The 16,654-nt window shown below is 41.8% G+C and overlaps 1 protein-coding gene across 1 annotated transcript in view; it reads left to right on the top strand.

The window, feature by feature from the left end:
• Positions 1-16,654, top strand: part of COL21A1 (collagen type XXI alpha 1 chain) — a 178,127-nt gene that overhangs the window by 81,640 nt on the left and 79,833 nt on the right. The window contains exons 11-16 of the mRNA XM_061622997.1: positions 10,295-10,348; positions 10,486-10,539; positions 13,034-13,087; positions 14,618-14,671; positions 16,356-16,409; positions 16,498-16,551. Of these exons, the coding sequence (XP_061478981.1) occupies positions 10,295-10,348; positions 10,486-10,539; positions 13,034-13,087; positions 14,618-14,671; positions 16,356-16,409; positions 16,498-16,551 (324 nt within the window). The remainder of the gene's footprint in view (positions 1-10,294; positions 10,349-10,485; positions 10,540-13,033; positions 13,088-14,617; positions 14,672-16,355; positions 16,410-16,497; positions 16,552-16,654) is intronic.

The following is a 16,654-nucleotide window of genomic DNA, read 5'->3' as shown; positions in this document are numbered from 1 at the left end:
GCTGCAAGTTAAGCAGCATGGCCTTTATTATGGATAATGCCACTTAAGGCATGTAATTATTGCTCAGAATATAGGAGGCTTTTATGCATTTCACATTCTATTTCTGGTAAGAATTTTTTGGTGGTGGCAGTGTATTTGGTTTCTGTATCAGCTCTGTATGGAAAATCTTAGATAAATGCTTGCTGGAAACTCTGTAAATCTTAGGAAAATTGCCAGTGACTTAGAGAACTCCATGTTGCACTTTATAAAACATCCAATTTCTTATTTTGGTTGCTTAGCTACATTTTGGCCATGTTCGTAGGTATAACAGATGGTTGAAATTATTGTGGTGGTTCCCTTTGGATGCTGACACAGTGCTTGTATGAAGAGGAGTAATACCAAAAATACACTTATTTCCACGTACTGAAGATTGCATTGGGGAAGAGTCCAAGAATTTCAATAAGAAATCTTGGAGTAGTGTTCAAAAAGAGCTAATAGCTAGTGATCATTTTAAAGAACTTCAAGTTTTTATACAGGTTTACTTGAACAATTCAGCTAAATTATAAATCCATCATTTCACCAAAATGCTGAAATGTTCTAGAATAAAAGAAGCAATTTCTCATATAGTATAAATTATTTCTCATTCTTTCAGTGAACACATTCAACATACCTGTCATCTGGCCACACATTCCTGAGGAACATGAGAAAGGGGCTCTTACATGCATACAGTTTTATGGGCGCAGGGGCTTCCATGAATTTGGGAGCCTTGTGCAATAGGGGCTACTGACTGCATGGAAGCCCTACATCAGTATGTGCGTAGGGGGCCCTTTCAAATGTTCAGTTGAACACATAGGAATGCTGATGTCAGGGGTGTAGCTAGGCAGCACCTCCATACTCATGTTTTCATGCTAGTAGTTCTCAAAATGCATTGTGTGTAGGGTAATACATTGTTCATCAGAAGTCTTCCCTACCTTTTAAAGTAAAGCAGGCAATGACAAGGGACTGGAGAGAGCTTTTTTGTTTGTGGCACCCTGTAAGTTAAGTGTGCTCTCTAGAGAACTTGCTTGTTGCTGATTTTGATGTCTTTCATGTGCCAGACAAATACTTTAAATATATATATATATATATATATATATATATATATATATATATATATATATATATATATATATATATATCCAGGCTTTCCACCATGCTTTGAATCTGGTTTCCAGTGATTTATTCCTCTGCTGGAGAGGGAGTGCACAGGCCTGTGGCACGCTGCACTCATTCACATAGTGCTAAACCATGGTTTAGGTTTATTTCTGAATGTGGCCATTGTTAACCACTTCATTGTACCTATGCAAATAAACATGTTGTCTAATTTATGTAGTCTTTTCCTTTTTCAATCAGATTTGTCTGGCCACTATAGTTTCCTTGCCAGGAAGGAAATTTGTTTTCCTAGTGCAAGGTTAAGCTTCCTGCAGCAGATTTGACTTTTACAACTCCCTTCTTCATTGTGATATCAACTTTTCTGGACCTATTAAGATTGTCACATTTTGATCCAGCAAGCAGAAGCTACATTTTAAACAGCAAAGAAACTTTACATGATGAACCACGATCTACCATAGGTATATGTGCCTACTTCCTTCCATTTCATACCTCCTTTCATTGTGGAAAGATACTGCTGACAAACATTCCATAATTTAATATTACATCTTGGACTTTTGATAAGACAGCCTTTTATTATCAATGGTGATAGGTTACATTTCTGCTATTTTTAAAAGCTGTGAAATCCACATCTTTGCTGTAGCTTTTGATTCTAGCTTAGGACATACACTATCTTCCTAGTAGCGATGTAAATCATACCATAATGAAACATGGAGGAAAAATAAACCATTTCTGTAGTCTAGTAATTTGGCAGTTATGTATATTTTCCTTAGATGAGTCACAGTTTACCAAGTAGAACATTTTCCTGCGTTTGGAAGGGTTTTTTTTAAAATAGAAAATATTATAGAAAATGAGAAGGGTGTTAAGAAATGGCAATGGAAATTGCAACCCCCCCAAAAAGTTAGTTGTGTTGATCTACCTAAAGTTAGTGCTGACTAAGGCTGCAATCCAATACTTACCTGGGAGTAAGTCGCATTGAACTCAATAGAGCTTACTTCTAAGTAGACATATATTGCTGCAATCCTAACTCCCGGGGCCACCACTGCATCTGCAGCCTGGCTGCTCATGGTGGCCGTAGTGGAAGGGGTGTGTGTGTGGGGGAGAGAAAGGTGGCAGCAGGATTCTCAATCCCTGGAGGCTGGCACAGCAATTGGGTCAGGATTGGACCTGATGCTAGCTGATGATGACTGTGAAACTACTTGGGGATCCAAAGGCTTCTGGACTGGCTCAGCCCCTCCTGACCCTTGGAATGCCCCATTTTTGGGTTTTCTGCTGGGCTCCACTAGGGGCGGGGAATGCCACCAGTAGGCTGCTTGCATGATCAGTAGGGTTGCCAGGCTCAGGGCCTGAGACTGATCCTGTATCTTTAGGAGAAGAGAAAGTCAGCCATGTGCAGGTGTTCTTGCAACATTGTAATGGGAAAAACCACAAGGTGGAATTCTCCCTTCCCCCTGCCCAACTTTTAAAGATACAGAAGACCTCTTGGAGGCACTTGAACTCGGTAATCCCATGAATCATAGCTTGTAGGCTGCAGTCCCAAGCACACAATAAACTCAATGGAATTGACTTCTAAGAGTTTTGTTTTATTTTGTTTTGTTTTGATACGAATTGGGCTGTAAAACTCAGATTATTCCTCTGAATGTATCACTTTGCCATAATAGAGTCTATATGAAAGGATTGAAATGTAGTAGTAAAATCCTCCTACCCTTAAGCAGTACAATGTTAGATGCCTCTTCTGATGAAGCTGTGCTCTAGAAGTTCTAATAAAGCATACAGGCCATGTCCAATAAAGCTTAAAATATGATGGAATATTCCCTGGAGTTAGAGCTGTTTCCTTTCATGCATGTAGACCTAACTTTCCATGGGTACGTATGTGCATGGAGAGATATGACAGGCAGATGAAGGATGTAATCAGCAGCAATTTCTAGTTTGAATGTTTACATTGAGAAGATTGAGAATGCTTGTGTGAAGGGGAAAATGTATAGTGTGTGTGCGTCTGTACTGACACTCAGATTTAGGTAATTTAAAACAAAGACATCGTGTGGGCTCAATTGTGCATTTCTTTTCTTATGCAATTTCCCATGACCGTTGTCAAGAATATAAGAGTATTCACTAATAGGCAAAAAACTTTGCAGTTTAAGAACTTACCTATAGCCAACAGATATTTCTATCAAACTTTAAAAAGCAGGAAAATTGGGCAGCTATAGTGAATGCACCACCTGACCTCCTCTCTGAGATATTGTACCACCCTACAAATTTGTGAAAATGCAAACACAATTTGGGTTGGTCTTTCACAGTCCAATCCACTTCCTGTGTAGCTTGGAAGAATTTGGTAACATGTGCCTCTGCCTTTTTAATCCGGGAGGTAAGAAATGGGATCCTGTGCAATTTTGCTGAGAATTGATTGATCATATGCATGCTTATTGAGTTCAGTGGGATTTACTCCCCTGCAGTCATGCTTAGGATAGGTAAAACTGACCATGGAGAGGGAGGCCTGGAGTGGGCAGTGGAGGAGGAAAAAGGAAGAGGGAAGGAGAGGAAGAAGGGAGAGGAGAGGAGAAGGAGGGGAAAGGCAGGTGCTTATTGAGTTCAATGGGATTTACTCCTGTGCAATCATGGCTAGGATAGGTAAAACTGACCATAGGGGAGGAGGAGGGGAGAGTAGAGGGAAGGAGGAAGGGAGGGGGAGGGGAGCAGAAGGAGGGGGAGGGGAAGGGAAAGGGGAAGGAGAGGATTGGAAAGGGAGGGGAGATCATTTGCATGCTTTTTGAGTTCAGTGGGCTTTACTCCTATGCAGTCATGTTTTGGATAGATGAAACTGACCTGGGGGAGGGGCAGAGAGGGAGGAGGAGGGCAGGAAGCAGAAGGGGAGGGGAGCAGAGAAAATTGGGTGGGTGGACATTGGGCAGAGGGGAAGCCCCTTTCCTTTCCAAAAGGAAAACATTGTAAACAGTATCATTCTTTTTCAGGGGTTCCCCCAGCTTTTTATTCTACAGCAAGTGCATGTAGCCTCCCACCCAAATTTAAACCAAAGCTGTCCCTGGCCACATCCACACCAGACAGACCTGTATTTCACTTTGGACAGTCATGGCTTTCCCCAAAGAATCCTGGGAAGTGTAGTTAGTGAATGGTGCTGAGAGTTGCTAGGAGAGGCCTTGTTCCCCTCACAGAGCTTCAGTCAGAGCGGCTGACTGTTAAACCAGTCTGGCCACTGGAGCTCTGTCAGGGGAATAGGAGTCTCCTTTCAGCACCCTTCACAGACTACACTTCCCAGGATTCTTTGAGGGAAGCCATGAATGTGTAAAGTGAAATAAAGGTCTGGTGTGGATGTGGCCCCCTGATTAGCCAAGCCCAGCAGCTGTAACTCTGGCCTTTAGAACGCTGAGAGTTGGTTCTTACTGAGCATGCCCGACCTTATCATTGAGTTCAATCCTAAATTTCTTAAATTAATTAAAAATCAGCCAGGCATTTTTGTAGCTTTTAAACTGCGGATGATGGTCAGAGCATGGGGCAAGGTCAGTAATAGGATTACAGGTACTCTGTGAACATGGCTGATTTTTAATGAATATCAACAAATTATGAGAACTCCGACAGAAAAAAGTCCAAAAGGGGTCTGGTTTTTCTCTCTCTCTTTTTACACTTTGAACTCTCGATTCTCTCTGACTCTTTTGTGTATCACCATGAAAATTGAGAGAGTTGTTAAGCAAGCGTTTCTGAGTTCAGGGCTATAAGTTTTGTAATGTTTTGTTTTGAAATGAGCTTATGGGAAGCATCAGAATGGCATGTGGGGGTATTTTCAATTTAACATTGCGGAATGCAAAAATTCCATGCTGACTATAGTATACAGCCATAAGAGCCTTGCGGGATCCTACCAAATATCATCCTGTTTCCCATAGTGACAAACCAGATGGCTATGGGATGCCCTCAAGCAGAACATTGGCTGCTGTTGTTCCCCAGCAACTGGTATTCAGAGGCCTGGTGCCCCTGGTCCAGGAACCGACATATAGGTGTCATAACTAGTAGCCACTGATAGTCTTATCTTTCACAAATTTGTGTTATTTAATTCCCGTTAAAAGTCATCTAAGTTGGTCACAATCACCACATGTTGTAGGCACAAATTCCTTAGCTTAACTATGTGCACTATGAATCAGGGAAACAGTGCAGAGGGATAGGGCTAAGCCACCCTTTTTCATTGAGTTGTGCCTAACTGTATGTACGATTGTGCCCATTGACTTCACAGTGATTGAATGTAGAATTTCTGATAAGCAAAAACAATAGCAGAAACAGCAAGTATTATTTCCATCTAAAATTTAAGAGTGCCTTGAAAGTTTTGTATTTCAAAGGTAGGGTGCACCTGTTTTAAATAAACAAATTATCCTATTTATCAGTAAGGCACCATCAGTAGGAAAAAAAAGATGTTAGACATCTCAATATAAATGGAAAGGTCAGTGTTTTGTCCTGTTCAGGTTCTTTGCTCTAACATCTCAAAGACTGGCCATTCTATAGGTTGCTTAAGTATGTCAGATAGAAAGTGTGATATAGCCCCTGAGAAAAAGAGGACAGGATTTTTAAAAGAAGAAATACTGCAAAACAAGCATATTCTATTACTACTCTTATATGAAAGAAGCGTGGGGAAAATAATTCTTGATCCACCTACTGGAAAATAAGGTATCCATACCAGGGGGAAAACGTGAATAATTTGACCTCCTGAAGAGATGTGCACCAATATCCCATCTTGAGTCCTTTTCTGATATTTTATAAAGTATTTATTCTTCCTTCATAGTGTCCAGTTAAGTGGTGTACAGCTTTAAAATGGCCTGGCAGAGCTGACTTTACTGAGATATCCAGATGTAGACTCTACATGTGGATCATTGTTGCTGACATCATTAAAACAATACAAAATGTCTCACCTAATAAAGTACTTTTTTTCCTGGTAGTGCCAACATTTTCTTTCACAAAGAACTGCAGGATAGTGTTACTGACTTGCTGTCCAGCAGTTTTGTGCTTCTCTTACTGTTCAGGACCTAAAGAAGACTCTTCTTTACACAATGTACTTTGTGTAAAAGCCAGATACATTAATACCATTTTATGGACAAATATGACATTAGAAAGATAAAAGCTTTTTTTTGGTTAAAAACTGAAAATATTTCTTAATTTGGCCCACCTTGCCACACCACTATTAGCTGTGTTTGGGGATCCTACTTAGCAGGTGCTGTCCTAGGAAACCTGAAGAGAATTTTCTGGCCTTTGTAGGCAGTCATTCCGCAGTTTTGAAGATTGGCTTATTCTTTAGTCATATTGCACATCAATTAATGACCTCTCGCTTCCTAATGATATAATTATCAAATAACTTCATCTTTTTAGCCATTTTATGTCAGGGGTGAGGAACCTGTTGCCTTCCCTCAGATTTTATTGGAATCGGCTCCACCCAGCATAGTTGAGCAACATCTATTCAGCACTGGTTAGGCCTCATCTTGAATACTGCGTCCAGTTCTGGCCTCCACACTTCAAGAAGGATGCAGGCAAACTGGAACAGGTTCAGAGGAGGGCAACAAGGATGATCAGGGGACTGGAAACAAAGCCCTATGAGGAGAGACTGAAAGAACTGGGCATGTTTAACCCGGAGAAGAGAAGACTGAGGGGAGATATGATAGCACTCTTCAAGTACATGAAAGGTTGCCACACAGAGGAGGGCTGGGATCTCTTCTCGATGGTCCCAGAGTGCAGGACACAGAATAATGGGCTCAAGTTGCAGGAAGCCAGATTTCGACTGGACATCAGGAAAAACTTCCTAACTGTTAGAGCCATACGACAATGGAATCAATTATCTAGAGAGGTAGTGGGCTCTCCGACACTGGAGGCATTGAAGAGGCAGCTGGACAGCCATCTGTCGGGAATGCTTTGATTTGGATTCCTGCATTGAGCAGGGGGTTGGACTTGATGGCCTTATCGGCCCCTTCCAACTCTACTATTCTATGATTCTATGATCTGGAGGGCTGCCAATTCCCCACCCCTGCTTTATGTGCTAGAAAGCATGGAGGTGAAGTATTATAGTTTTCACTATCAAAACTCAAAGTGCGTGCTCAAGATTCTTAAAAGTGGACTGATAGCTCACTAATATCCTGCATGTAGGGGTGGTAAAATAAGGATAAAAGGACGTGCTTACAGGAAATGAAGATAATAATCCATGCTAGAGACTGTATATATGGAATTGGGGGATGGTAATGAATCTGGATCACGTAACGGTGCACTCTTACATATATGGCATGTATTTGCTATCTGGGAGTTTCATATAAAATTTAGCTTGAATGATCATTTGCAAATCTTGCAATCAAGCAGTTTGTTTAGGGAATGATAGCCCTCTATATATTTATGAGTTTAATTAATACTGGTTGTAGTTAGCCTACATTTTCTTATAAGAATTGCAGATGTTATCTAGTATCTGCTCTCTGTGTCATGGTGTGATCTGACCTGCATAGGTCAACCTTGAACAGGGGAGGGAATGGTAGATAAAGAATGGCCTTCCTTTAGGACAGGGGTGGGGAACCTGTGGCCCTCCAGATGTTGATGGATAACATCCTATCATCCCTGATCATTGGCCATACTGGCTAGGGCTGAAGGGAGTTAAGAGTCCAACAACATCTGGAGTGCCAAAGTTCCCCACCCCTGCTTTAGGCTCAAAAATGGAATGAGATGATCTAAGTGTATCTTTTTTATAAGCAGTCAAATGCTTTATGCTTTTGTTTCACATACTAAATGAAGTTTTTAGGTCTAATTTTTTTTGTATGTGTGTGATGGGCTGTTGTCCTGTTTCCTTGTTTGCTTAATGCATACATTCCTGTCAGTTGTCTGTTATGATTTATTTTCTTGACACTCATTGGTTTGAAAAGGAAAGTAATAAATAATGAACCATTGTCAAAACAGGTTCTAAGGACAATAGTAAAGACATTGGGGTTGCATTTCTAACCCCACTTACCTGAAAAGAAGCCCACTGAATTCAGTCAGGCTTAGTTCTGAGTAGACACGGTTGGGATTGTGCTGAAGATTTGTTCCTCCTGTGAAAACTATGTGGCTACTGGATTGTCTCTGGCAAATCCCTATGTTCCTTATTTCTCTGGGAAATTAGAATAATGATATATATGTGTATGTATTTCCATATAACTGTTGTAAGGTTGAATTAATTATTGATTATTAAATGTTCTGTGTACTAATTAATTCCTCCTACTGGGAGGAAGGGCGGGATATAAATGTAATAATATTAAATACAGTAGGGCCCCGCTTCTTGGCACCCTGCTTTTTGACGTTCCGCTAATATGGTGCTAGCGGGGTGATCAGCTGGAGGGGGGGCTGGAGCTCCCCGCGCTCCAGCTGATCTCACCTGAGGAGGGGAAGATCAGCTGTAGAGCGCTCCAGCTGATTTCCTGTTCTGGCGCAATCAGTCTCCTGTGCTCGCTCGAGCTGATCGCGCCGGAGGAGGGGAAGATCAGCTGTAGCGCGCTACAGCTGATCTTCTCCTTGGGGGTGATCAGACCCCCACACTCCAGCTGATCGCACTGGAGGAGGGGCACGCTACAGCTGATCTTCTCCTCCAGCTCAATCAGCGGGTTAGGTTCCAGACCCCCGCGCTACAGCTGATCAGCTTTTCAGTGGGGGTCTGGAGCCTAACCTGCCGTATGAGTGGGGCCCTACTGTGATTATAAAATTATTAATAAAGATAGAATGAAAAAGTACTATAATTGTCATAGGTTTGGTCACTGAAGAGAGATTTGTGGCAGCTTCCCACACCGGTGTTGCCATAGTTCCTGGAACATTGTTGGGGAACCTCAGTCCCTCCAGATGTTGTTGGACTACAACTTCCATCATCCCATTGGCCAAACTGGCTGGGGCTGATTGGAACTTGAGTCCAGCAGTATTTGGAGAGCCACAGAATCCCCATCCCTGTTCTTGAGGATCAAAATTGGTAAGAAAAAGAGCTATACATGGGGACCTTCTGTACAGCCTCAGGGCTCCTCAAGTTACTCTGGCACTGTGGGAACAAGCTATGCAGCAGTAGCAGGTTCTATACTACCTCCATGACATGAGAAGTCAGGCTTCATACAAATTAGCTCCACTGAGATATGAGGGCTCATTTAAACAACCACATCTCCATCAGGGTGGCCATCCAAATCACATAAAGGCTGTTGCATGAGTAGGAGCATCATTATGTGGAGCCTTCTACTGTTACACATTCAATAATAGGAGAGAGGATTTGAGGTTGCAAAAGGAAAATAAAGGAATCCAAATTTATTTACTATGAGGCAGATTTCTACACCTTCAATTCCATCATAGATATTGAAGGTGGCTAAACAATAATCCAACAAAAATAATAAAACAATAAATACATTATTAAAATGAATATGTTGACCAGATTCTTGCATGGTGCAGCCTCTACATGGTTTGGCCTTCTGCAGCTCCTAAACGTACTTAAATTCAGTAACTCAAGTCAACATAATTTAATTACCTTGAACAACATGCAGCCAGGCCGTGGCAGGGCATGATGGAGTGGCAGAACCACCACCGCATCTGCAGGTCTCTTGCACATGCTGGCTGGATAGAAGGCAAGAGGGAGGCAATTGATGTGCCAGCCTGGAGCTGGCACAGTTATTGGGCCCTGATTGTGCCTGGTGGCATCAACTGATCCAGTGGATCTTGGGCTGGCTCAGTCTGATCCTGGAACATTCTGTTTTGGGGCTTTTCGCAGATCCTGCTGGTAGTACTGCCTGCCTGCATGTCTGGTGGGTAGAATGGGGAGTTCTGCACTGGTGGATTGTCGCCAGCATCACTCTATAGATGAATACCAATCAGGCTGGGTAGAGGTATACCAATCCACACACAAACACACAGGCAGGTGGAGAGGGCGTTCAGATTTGCATCCTAAATGCAAGCTACTGCAGTGGAACTTGTTTGCATCTTATAGACTGGTCCCAGAAACAGTTTGGGAATTTCTTTTGTATAACATCATTTTCTAAAAAATCTTTTACTGTCCCAGCTTGGTATGCCCAATCCTGAGAAATTGATCCAGGTGCAGCTGGTCTTACGACTGAGCTACAAAAAGTATTGCTTTTAAATAATTGAAGGCAAACTGCTCAAGCATACATTGGTATCATATTTTGCTTTCTCCTCTTAGGGCTACCAAGGGATAGCAGGAACTCCAGGTATTCCAGGATCCCCAGGAATACAAGTAAGTTTGGTGCACTTTTTCCAGCTGTAGGAACTTCTAAAGCTAAGTCCTTATGAAGTGATTACATGAAGTATAAGTAAAAGACAAATCAATCAGGGAGTCGACAAAGTTAGTAATATGTATTTATTCCTTATCAGGGGCCACGAGGCCTTCCAGGCGTGAAGGGTGAACCTGGGTTAGATGGGGCAAAGGTACGTCTAGTTTTGATAGCTATAGTTCCTGTACATCGTCACAACATCTTTCCAAAACATTATAACATTCACAGATATATATCGAGAATGTTCCAGAGATGGACTTAATTGCTTCCATAGTAGAACTACTTGTATATTTGATTATTGATACAGTAAACATTTGTGTAGATAATACTGCTTCCTGAAGACTTTCTACTGGTGTGCTTGCCTTTTAACTCTGAAATTCTGCACATTTTCAAATCAATCCCATCTTCTGTCATTGCTTGATTTATCCCTTATTTGCTGGTTTTCTCCAATGTTCCAAGTTCCCACGGGTACACTGGATATTCAACCAATCGCACATGAAAATTTCATTACAATGAAAGAGCTAGTTACATCTGTGTGCACATATGTATTTCTGAATGTATTTAATTAAGAAACAATGTTTTTTGAAGTTAAGCCTGGAAAAAAGTTATGATCTTCGTATGTATAGCTGTACTCATGCCAAAGTGTGTGTGTGTGAAATTCAAATGCTTCAACTTTCTGAAATGTCTTTTTTCATGAAAATATAGCATACATTTTGTATAGCACCCTTCCACTAACCATCCTTTTATTTTACATTTACAAAGTACTTGAAAATAATGGCTGAACCAAATTCCAGGGTGCTGTTTAGTATGCACATAGATTTCCCAGTGAGCATATGATTCTTCATTCCCTATAGTGTCAAAGGCAGCTCTTCATGCATAGTGAAGATGTGTGCTTAGAAATGTCTCCAACTTTTGTGGTGAATGAGGAAACCCATGTGTGTCTGGGCACCTTCGTAAATATTAATCTCCTAGGTGCGCAAGAAGCCTTTGAATCAGATGTTTACATTCTTCATTCCCTGTGAGGTAGGTTATCATTATGATTTAGCTCAAAACCATCTGACAGCCTGAAGTTAAACTTGAAGCCGAGTTCCTGAGATGAAGATAACACAAGATGGTGATGATGTAAATGCCCATTTATAGGCACATGGGAAGCTGCCTTACACTGAGTCAGACCATTGGTCTGTCTAGCTCAGTTTTGTCCGCAATTGCTGACAGCACCTCTCCCAAGATTTCAGGCAAGGTTATCTCCCAGCCCTACATGGAGATGCTGGGGATTGAACCTGGGACCTTCTGCATGCCCTTTCCCTTCCACATCAGACATTTAAGACCTTCTCATACTTTTACATCATAATTATGTGTAAGTCAGCTGTTCATTTCAGTCGATTGTATTTGGGGACTCCTTTTGTTTCATAGGATGTAAATAAGATCATGTTAATTGGTGTTGAAATTTAATGTTCAAATGCTCAGTGTCCTGATTTATGTTTGCCAGTCCAGATTAAGAGCTCTAAATACTGCTTCACATCAGGTAGTGGCAAGATATAACTCAGCTGTCTTGTTGAAATGGGTCAGGCTGAGCTTGAAAACAAATCATTGGTAGTCAAAAAAGAATGTTTGGGGAGAATTTAACATCTGGCAATGACAATGCACAGCAGGGAATCCAAACTCATAAACAAAGCTACCTAATAAGCTTTTTCCATACATAACCCCCAATGGAGTATATGCGGATGTTGATTTATTTTAAAATTGTCAATTGCTTTTACTATACATCCACACTGAATGGATGATGCCTATATATAATTGTTCTATATCATGGCCATAAAGTACATGAATGCAGTAGACTTCCCCAGGTCTGATTCTTGATGGGATCGGTAGAGGAAAAGGTAACCTGGATCCTGCATAGTTCTGGCTTTTATGTTTTTCTGCCTTACAGATAATACATTCATGACTTAATTCAAGCTGCTATTGTTGGGAGCCATGTCTGGCATATCTGAGCCATTTTTAAAAAAGGGGTTTTTTTTGCTAGAGTATTGGCCTTTGGATCTGATTCTCTACACTGGTTCTTCATTTCTTAAGACTGACTGGCTGTAGTTTAGTTCAGGACAGTCTTTGAGTCATGACTAGAGCTGAGCTGAAATCTTAAAGGCATTTTTTCTGAGATTTTTCTTCATATCACTGCCCTAGATAAAGAAGGCCACTTTGCAGAATTTTCTCCAATTTTTTGTGTGGTAGCCACCATTTTCCTGGAATGATGATTGGTTTTTGCGTTGTGGAGGATTCAACATAGTAGCTAAGCTGCCAACACTGCCACTTGGCAAACAAAGCAAATCTGGGGGCGGGGGGATAAGCTTTGTTGCTGCCACTGGAAATGAGTCCCGGTCCCTGAGAAACTGTTGGGAGAATTTCTTCTTCCGCTGAGAAGTTTGGTGAAACGGTCCATTCAGTTTCTCTAATTAGGGTAGAGAATTTTGGGCGTCCATTTGCATGTAGTTGTAGTTGCTACCATATGAAGGCTGTGATTCTGTCCTCACTGAACTCAGTGGAGTACAGAACTTCCTCTTGCTCGAGAAGGGATGTCTTCTGGTGGCTCATATTCTTTTGCTCTTTTTCTTACTGTGCCTCATGGTTCCTTTCCCCCCTCCTTTTCCTAGGGTGAACGCGGACTTCCAGGTTTCCCTGGATTACATGGGATGCCAGCATCTAAGGTTCAAACCAAATGCTTCTTGTAACAATGGGTAGGATGTTAAAAAGTATCAAGGGATTTTCAAAAAGATGCTTAATAGCTCATTAAAATAAAATTCAAAATATAGCAGCCACTGGTCCAGTGGCTTCCTTTTATTTTCAAGGATTTTTGGTTTGAGTGATTTCCAAATCGTATAGGCAGGCACCTGTGCTTACTAAGGTGGTGAACTTGCACACAATGGCCATTTTCTATCTTTCCCTTATTTAGAGAGCTACCTGCTCCATAAAAAAGGTTGTGACACATTGCTGAGTAGACACTCCAATGTACACCCAACCCTAGCCACGGAAACAGGCATACCCTATTCAATCCATCTAGATGACCTAGAAGAAACTATGGCTATATGCAGATGTAATCCAAACCTATGATTTAGTGCTATGTGGATGAGCTCCTCCACTTCTGTCCCCCTCCTCCCCCCATGCAGCCAGAAGGAGGAATTCAGTAGAGTTTAGATTCACTTTTACAGAATCCTGGGTTAGTGTTGCATTTGAACCAGGGATTCTGGTTTAAAACAAACTCTGATACGTTTTATAACAAGTCATCTTCAAACCATGGTTTACAAAGCTGGCTTGTTAAAATAACCAGAGTTCATTTTAAACCAGGACCCCTTGTTTGAACATAATGCTAAGCCAATATTATGTGAAATTGAAAGGAGACACTAGGAAAGTTGTTTTCCTAGTTGTACAGGATAAAGAGAGGGAAGGAGAGTGCATGAGCCTGACATTTTCCTAGGGCTCATCCACAGAGTACAAAACCATGGTTTAGCATAACATGTGAATGAACTCCCTCATGTCAGTCCAACTTTTGTCTTGTGTGTAATATTCTTCAAATTGTCTCATGCTTAATTATAATTCTGACAATCTGCAACATGAATTTGTTTGAAATTTAGTGTGCTATACTGAACCTTCTATAAAGCATTACCGTCTGTTTCCCTACAGTATAAGACCATGGGTTTTTATTCTTTCATTTTCTGTTGTTTGGCGATACCTTTTGTTATAATTGAGTCAGGGCAGGACAGTGATGAAGCTCTGCCCTCCCAACACCGCCATTGCTGCCGCTTACTGGGACAGTGCAGGGACGTGGTAGGGTGGGAGCAAGGTTGGAGCTGTGTGGGTGCACTGGCAGATTGATTCCACTGGTGCTCCCCCATAGTCCTGACCTCTCTGCCATCTTGCCCTAGCACTGTTTCAACAAGCAGCAGCGATGCTGGTGTTGGGAGGGCGGCTGTGCAGTACACACACCCATGCTGGCCCCTTCTGATTCCACAGTTATAAAAGGTGAAGATGGATATACATTCTGTAGTGTGGTAGTGGCTTGAACACATACTTGCTGTAATCTGAGACACTTGTTTCCAGGATAACAAATGTCCCGTGACATTTCTATGACTTAAAATATCCACCCCCAATATATGTGTTATGTTATATTCTGAACAATGTAATTTGTTTTCTTAAATTATCTCAATCAAAGTGATCTCTGTACTTTTTTTGTTATCAAGGGTGACAGAGGACCTAAAGGAGACCAAGGGCCACCAGGAATTTATGGGAAAAAGGCAAGTTTAATTTTAACATTGGATCTAGAGATTTGTATTACCATTAAAGATGCAGGTGGAGTTCTCTGAGCTGAGGCTTGTCTACAAGCTTTGGGGGCTTATAAAAGCCTCCAGAGGAGGACTGAACCTCATGAATCCCCCAATTGTTCCCTCCCATCTTCCCCGCCATGGCTCCTTGATCCCCAAAACCTTTCCCCACTCCCACACCCCACTCCGCTATCTCCACAGTCTTCAAAACACACTCCCTCCTTCCCCTTCAAAACTAGCTGGGTTGATGGCAAGAGCAGCAGCACTTTGTATGGGGAGAGGGAAAGAGAAAGGTCTGTCTTCTTACCCCAGTGCTCTGGTTACATCTCTTGGTAGCCAGCAGGCCTTTGATCCTGGCGCACTGCTGTGCAGCACTCCTGGGCACTAGGAATCTGGGTGAAGGGAGAGGCTTCTCTCTTGTCTTTTCCCTTTCCCTGCCTGCTGCACCACTGCCCCTGCCACCACCACCTGGTGTGTCTTAAAGAGAAAGTATGAAAACAAGCAAAAGCCCATCAAAGCAAATGCAAGAAGAATTCACAGGATTTAAGCACATAAAACAGGGTGCAGCCGTATGGATCAGGGAGAGTGTGGGTGAAAAGATAAGTATTTATTTATCAGAGACTGACAATGCAGTCAGGCTTGAATTTATGCTTAATGTAATGTATCATTCAAATGGGAAGAAAGCAAGAGAACAAGAAGAAATAATCTGGTATGGATGGGGTGATGGTATTAGTTGTCCTGCCTGTGGAACTAGGATCAGCTTGAAAGCTTTGACATAGAGCATTGCAAACAAATTCTTTTGATTCTTTCAGTGAAAATAAAAGAACCCAATTGTTTCACATCCTTTGTGCTATATCCTTTGAATGGAAAGTGAGCAAGAGTATTGTGATGGTGCCTAATGTTAATGAGCATGTCTACACGCCTGATGAGGCAAAGGCACCAATTGTCTTATTCATGATGATGTGATCCATCCTGCTGTTTATTCTAGAGCAGAGGTAGCCAATGTGGTGTCCACTCCCATCTGCCCCACCAGCATGGCCAATGGTTAGGGAATATCTGGAGGGCACTATGTTGGCTACCCCTGCTGTGGAAGATGTTGGCTGCTGCTTTCCCCAATGTATCCTTTAAGAAGAAAAACTCCCTCCTTGTTACTGTCCTAAGGCTGGAGTTCTTGTGGCATATTGAAGCCTCCCATCTTCCCTAATAAGTTACCTCACTGATCAAGCTAGCAGCGAGGCATGTGATTGCTTTGGAACTGGCAGGGTGCTGGCCCTGTCTCTTGTGATGAAGGGCAGAGCATGCAGTGGTATGTTCCTTTCACCTTCTTTCCTGAATGACTCTTACCATAGGCTTGGCAGAATCTTTGTATTCTCCCATGTAAGGATGCCATGCCTAAACTCACTCTGCCCCCACCCCTTGCATGCCACGCAGATGTATAATGCAAGTGCCCCAGATTTTTGAGCAATGGACCAATAATATATCCTGAAGTGGTCATGCTAAGAACTGATGTTCTGACTTCCCCTCTCCGCATGTATATGAATGTTGTGTCATGGATTAATTGTTCTGGAATTGCCTCAGGTGGTGATGACATACTGGCTTACTTGGCTCAAACAATGAAGTTGTCTTGTGTATTAGTTGCTCTTATTCTTTTTGACAGGGTGCAAAAGGTGAAAAGGGTGTGGCAGGATTTCCAGGAATGCCTGGGCGGTCTGTAAGTTTCATGTTGTTTTTCCTTCCCTTTTGACTGTTTTGTCTTTTTATATAATGTGAATGATAACATCTTAACTGTATTACCACAGGGAAATCCTGGGAGGAGCGGGAAGGATGGCATACCTGGAAATCCAGGTTTTAAGGTATTTGAAATATTAAATTTATTCAAACAGTATAGGATAAATAATTTGCAACAACAATGAAATTGTATTAAAAATCTGGACATGTACACACACATTTGTTTGT

The sequence above is a fragment of the Rhineura floridana genome, chromosome 4, assembly GCF_030035675.1.
Source record: "Rhineura floridana isolate rRhiFlo1 chromosome 4, rRhiFlo1.hap2, whole genome shotgun sequence".
Lineage (NCBI taxonomy): Eukaryota > Metazoa > Chordata > Lepidosauria > Squamata > Rhineuridae > Rhineura > Rhineura floridana.
The sequence above is the reverse complement of the archived record's forward strand: the minus strand, read 5'-3'. Positions and strand labels throughout refer to the sequence as shown.